The 5,807-nt window shown below is 39.1% G+C and overlaps 1 protein-coding gene across 1 annotated transcript; it reads left to right on the top strand.

Annotated features, from left to right (window-relative positions):
- The first annotated feature begins 1,617 nt into the window (after positions 1–1,617).
- On the top strand, positions 1,618–4,761 carry LOC101310042 (gamma-tubulin complex component 3-like). Its single transcript, XM_004303298.1, has 3 exons — positions 1,618–3,948; positions 4,065–4,507; positions 4,604–4,761. The coding sequence occupies exons 1-2, from the start codon at positions 1,688–1,690 to the stop codon at positions 4,357–4,359; spliced, it is 2,556 nt and encodes an 851-aa protein (XP_004303346.1). The 5' UTR covers positions 1,618–1,687; the 3' UTR covers positions 4,360–4,507; positions 4,604–4,761.
- Positions 4,762–5,807: the final 1,046 nt, after the last annotated feature.

Raw genomic sequence — 5,807 nt, forward strand, 5'->3', positions numbered from 1 at the left:
ATAAACATCATAGGTTTGCTTAGCACTGTTGGCTAAGTCGTTTGGGAGCAAACTAGCCAAGCGAAGTTCGAAACTCGCTGCACCCAATTTCTAGGTTTTTGAGTTGATTTTTGGTTCATTAATTGCCATCAAAGTTTTCAGATTCAAACGCAATATATATTACAAAGAAGAATACAAACATCAGACGCTCGCTTAGCACTGTTGGCTAAGTCGTTTGGGAGCAAACTTGGCAAGCGAGGTTCGAAACTCGCTGCACCCAATTTATGGGTTTTTGAGTTGATTTTTGGTGGGACCAAAAATCAATCGCTTTGATGACGTGGCGCTGTTTTCGTCAGATTTCGAATATTTCGCGAGATTTCGAATATTTCGGCGAAATATCGGGAAATATCGAAAATATCGGACGAAAAATTATGGAGGGAGAAAGAAATATCGGGACATGAGAAAAACGAAAATTTCGCCGATATTTAGGCGAAATTATCGATTTTTTCTTCCTTGGTATGATCAACCTATTCACATGTAAAGAGAAAGTCTGTCGTAGACTTTTTCAAATATTTGCTCTAGTGGATGGAAAAATATTGGAGTTTGGTGTGTGTAATTTACTACAAAGTCCACAGTTATCCATGAATTACTAATTCCATAAGTATCAATGATATTTTGAATACATCTGAATTTTTATTCATTTTAAAAAGTCTTCATTGAATACCCCTAAACTTTGGTGGAATTCATAATGATTTTTTAAAATCTAGTTGAATACACCTAGACTTTGATGGATTTTTAAAAGTCTGTATTGAATACACCTAAATTTTCAAATTTCATAGACTTCTTTAAAACTTCCACTAATTCCATATACAATACACCCCCCTATATGTATATGTAATGTGTTAAGTTCTAGTTTTAACTCAGTAAAACAATAAATTTAGCTTTTGCATATAAATTAATAAGAAGAGCATCTGCTTTAGTGGTTGGAGGCGAGCCTCTCCAACTAGGAGGTGTTGGGTTCAAGCCCCAACTTTGGGTGTGTATTATATATGTTTAGAGGCATATGATATATTGGTATACGTATATCTCGGTCAGTACGGTATACCTACGGTGTAAAAAGTTGTGTATCGTAGCCGAGCCGAGATACGTACTTGGTAATGCTCAGCCGAGCTGAAACTCTTGGTTACCGACTTGTCGGCTACCGATTATTGTTGGCTCGGCTCGGAACTCAGTTGGCTCGGTTTTCTCAGGACAAAAGGCCAGCCTTACTCATTTTTTCTTATTTTCTTTTTCTCATGTCTATTTCTTTTTCTCATGTAATTTTTTTTTATCATTTAAACAACTCATATACTACAATGAGTATGCTGTGAGTTTGACTCATAATCTCCCACATACAAGAGGAGATTTATATCATTAAATCAAATAATACTAGACTGTAATTTTCTTTTTAATCCGTTTAACAACTCAAATATTGCAATGAGTTTAATATCTTAAACTGTCTTCGAAACTTCTTTGCCGTCCAGACTCATGCATCATATATAACAAAAAAATCCCAAAAATAAAAGCATTTTCTCGGATCAAAATATATTTACATCAACACACAACGAAGCTCTCCCATTTCCGCGCCCTCAAAAAAAATCAAAAACCCTCGCTGCAGTCACACACAGTGCCACACTCTCCCTTCTTCCCCCTTTTCAAATCCCCAAAAATGGAAGAAGAAGACCAACAAAAAGTCGCAGATCTGGTCAAGGAGCTCGTCATTCGCCTCGTCGCCGAAAACCCCACCTCTTCTTCATCTCACCCACCAAATCTCCAGACCTCCCTCCGCTACGCGATTCGCATACTCTCCAGCCGATTGACCCCCTCCGTCGCCCCCGACGCCGCCGCCATCGCCGAGTCCACCAAACGCCGCCTCGCCACCCAAGGTAAGTCCTCCCAGGCCCTAACCTTCGCCGATCTTTACACCAAATTCGCATCGAAAACTGGGCCCGGAAGTGTAGATAACAAGTGGGCTGTGCTTTATTTGCTTAAGATTATATCCGAGGATCGAAAGAATGTGAATTCCCAGTTGGATTCTTCGATTTTGTTGCCCAATTTGGGTTTATACGACGCCGAATCGGGCGAAGAGTCTAGGATTTTGGGAGGGAGGGGTAGTGGGGAGAAGGGATGGAGTAATGGGGTTTTGTTGGTTTCCAAGGACCCAGAGAATCTCCGGGAAATTGCGTTTAGGGAGTTTGTTAATTTGGTTAAGGAGGAGAGTGAGGTTTCCGAGGAGGCTTTGGTTAGAGATGTGTTGTATGCTTGTCAGGGAATTGATGGGAAGTATGTGAAATTTGATAGTAATGCGGATGGATATGTTTTGTCCGATTTGGTTAAGGTTCCAAGAGGTACTAGGATTATGGTGAGGAAGCTTTGTGAGTTGGGGTGGTTGTTTAGGAAGGTTAAGGGGTATATATCGGAGAGTATGGATGGGTTTCCGTCTGCAGATGTTGGAACCATTGGGCAGGCATTCTGTGCTGCATTGCAAGATGAGTTGTCGGATTATTATAAGTTATTGGCAGTGCTTGAAGCGCAGGCGATGAATCCGATTCCTTTGGTATCGGAGACAGTGAGCTCTGGGAATTATCTTTCTTTGAGGAGGTTGTCTGTTTGGTTTGCAGAGCCAATGGTGAAAATGAGGTTGATGGCTGTTTTGGTTGATAAGTGTAGGGTTTTGAGGGGTGGGGCGAGGGCTGGGGCTATTCATATGCATGCTCAGCATGGTGACCCTTTAGTGCATGAGTTCATGGGGCGGTTACTCCGTCGGGTGTGCTCCCCACTATTTGAGATGGTCAGGAGTTGGGTTTTGGAAGGAGAGTTGGAAGATGTTTTTGCTGAATTCTTTATCGTGGGTCAGCCAGTGAAAGCTGAATCTCTTTGGAGGGAAGGTTACATGCTCCATGCGGGGATGCTTCCTTCTTTCATTTCACAATCTCTTGCTCAACGCATTCTGAGGACTGGAAAGTCAATCAATTTCCTTCGGGTCTGTTGCGAAGATCTTGGTTGGGCTGATGCTGCAACAGAAGCTGCAGCTGCTGCTGGCACCACAACAAGAAGATGGGGTCTGGGATATGGTGAAACTGATGCTCTTGAGTCTTTGGTCGATGGAGCAGCGAAAAGAGTTGATAAGCATTTGTTGGATGTTATATACAACCAGTATAAATTCAAGGAGCACTGTCTTGCGATAAAGCGGTATTTATTGCTTGGACAGGGTGATTTTGTTCAGTACCTAATGGATATTGTTGGGCCAGAGCTTTCTGAGCCTGCCAACACTATAAGCTCTTTTCAGCTTGCTGGGTTGCTGGAAACTGCAATTCGGTCTTCAAATGCTCAGTATGATGATCGTGACATATTGGATAGATTGAAGGTAAAGATGATGCCACATGAAACTGGAGATAGGGGTTGGGATGTATTCTCATTGGAATATGATGCAAGGGTTCCTTTAGATACTGTTTTTACGGAGTCCGTGATGACAAAGTATTTAAGAATATTTAATTTCTTGTGGAAGCTTCGACGAGTAGAGCATGCCCTTATTGGTGCTTGGAAGACTATGAAACCAAATTGTATCACTTCCCGTTCCTTTATGAAGCTGCAGAAATCAGTTAAGCTGCAGTTGCTTTCAACGCTGAGACGATGCCAGGTTCTTTGGGACGAGATGAATCATTTTGTTTCAAACTTTCAGTACTATATTATGTTTGAAGTTTTGGAGGTGTCATGGTCTAACTTTTTGAACGAAATGGAGGTTGCCAAGGACCTTGATGATCTACTTGCTGCACATGAAAAGTACCTCCATTCAATTGTGGAGAAATCCCTCCTTGGAGAACGTTCCCAGACCCTTTACAGCTCACTCTTTGCCTTGTTAGATCTTATATTGAAATTTCAAAGTCATGCTGATAGATTGTCTGAAGGGATTAATGAGTTGCAAGCAAGGTAACATTCTTCTGTCTCATCAGTGACTTAGTGGATCAAATAAATATTGGAACCTACTTTCATATGTTTTCCTTTTTAAAGTTATAAATTCATATCTGTTGGTTGGTTTACTGCAGAACCATTGAATCCTCTGCACCCTCTCGTGACAAGAGTAAAACAAAAAAGCGATTAAATGATAAATCCTCAGCGCCTGGGTCCTGGATTAGTGATGGCAGGAAGGCCCTGACACAACGTGCTGGTGAATTTCTTCAGAATATGGGGCAGGATCTAGATGCAGTAGCAAAAGAATATTCCTCATTACTTGAGGATTTTATTTCTAAGTTGCCCATGCAGCAACATGTTGATTTAAAGTTCCTCCTATTTCGGCTTGACTTCACTGAATTTTATAGCCAGTTGCATCCTAGTACGTAGAAAGATGTACATGTTGAAGCAAATGTATCTGCCATTCATGGCAGGATCAAACCAATTTCAGTTCATTAGTTATGCCAGCTCATATGGTGGAACAATCATGCTGCAGCTGGCTGACCAATCAAAGTACCTTACATTGCTTGAGTGTTAGGTAGTTGGAAAGCTTCATCTCCTTGATATTTACTGTTCATTTCGTTCAACAGGTTTGCAGCACTAACATCTAATATCTTTTTCTTAATGTTTTCAGATGGTGTTTGCTTTTTTCTGATGGGCTTGTGTGGAAGTTTATGGTTTGACTTGAAGATGTATTTCATCAGTAGATCAGGGTGGATAGTGTACACATATCAGCTGATATTTTAGGGGATTTTTTTGGTGAGTTCTTTCAGCTTTGTGAGCTGTCCTTCAATCATAGTTTGTATATCTGTATCATAGTTCTGAATTAGATGAATGATAGATAATGAGTGATTTTGCAATTTAACTGTTTTCTATTCTCTGGTAACATTTATATTTTGATGTTAATCTATACTCTAGTAGAGTTACACAAGTACTTGTTCTTCTCTCATTGTTGGAGTACTTTATGATAGCTGCATGAGTGCATATAATATTATTTGTGTTAATGCCAGAAGATTATCATACTTGATATTCAAACTTTTGAAAGGTGAATACTTGTATTACATATTACAGATATGATACATTTTGTATCTGTTTGGTGTTTTATGTACCACACATTCAAATGTATCCAGAAGAGTTCTTGCTATCTGTATGTTAAGATCACCGGACGTTGGTCTTTATGAGGTTGTACTCCAAGTCTTTTATGAAGAGTTTCCATTTTTAATCCTCCTGATTGCTTTCCCTTATTTTTCGTTAATTGTTTTTTATTTTTTATTTTTGAGCATTATTTTGGGTTTGCTAGCTATGAGCACGTGAGTTATTTTGGTTATAGTCAATATCCTATTAATCTCAGAACTAAGAGCACTACGTTTGACTCTGACTTTGACTTTGACTTGTGAATGGGACTTTTGAGGTAATTAGCAGTTGTAGGTCTGATAACATGTACAAACTCGTCTAAACCTAATGGGAGGTTGTGTGAAGATTATGATTTTATCCCTTGCACTGTGGTGGACAACTTCTAGGTAACATGATGGATGTGCATGCCCAAATGTTCTAATAGCTACTTTTGGCATTCTATTTAGCAGTTGGAAGTCTGATAACATGTATCTAATATTGATAACATGTATCTAATATTAATCTAAGTGGTTATATTCATATATCTCATGAACTGTATCTCTCTAAATCATCAAAATTGTCAATCTTTATTTAACAAAGCAAAAGGAAACCAAAGAAATAAAACTTACAAAACCAATTACAAGAAAGAAGATTAGTTGTATTGATCTAAAAAATAAGAGACATTAAAAAAAATTGAAAAAATATAAAATTATTATGGTCTAAAT

The sequence above is a fragment of the Fragaria vesca genome, linkage group LG6 (assembly GCF_000184155.1).
Source record: "Fragaria vesca subsp. vesca linkage group LG6, FraVesHawaii_1.0, whole genome shotgun sequence".
Lineage (NCBI taxonomy): Eukaryota > Viridiplantae > Streptophyta > Magnoliopsida > Rosales > Rosaceae > Fragaria > Fragaria vesca.

Coding starts and splice junctions, on each gene's coding strand:
- LOC101310042 (XM_004303298.1), top strand. CDS start 1,688: ATGGAAGAAGAAGACCAACAAAAAGTCGCAGATCTGGTCAAGGAGCTC. Junction 3,949..4,064: donor ATTAATGAGTTGCAAGCAAG/GTAACATTCTTC, acceptor GGTTTACTGCAG/AACCATTGAATCCTCTGCAC.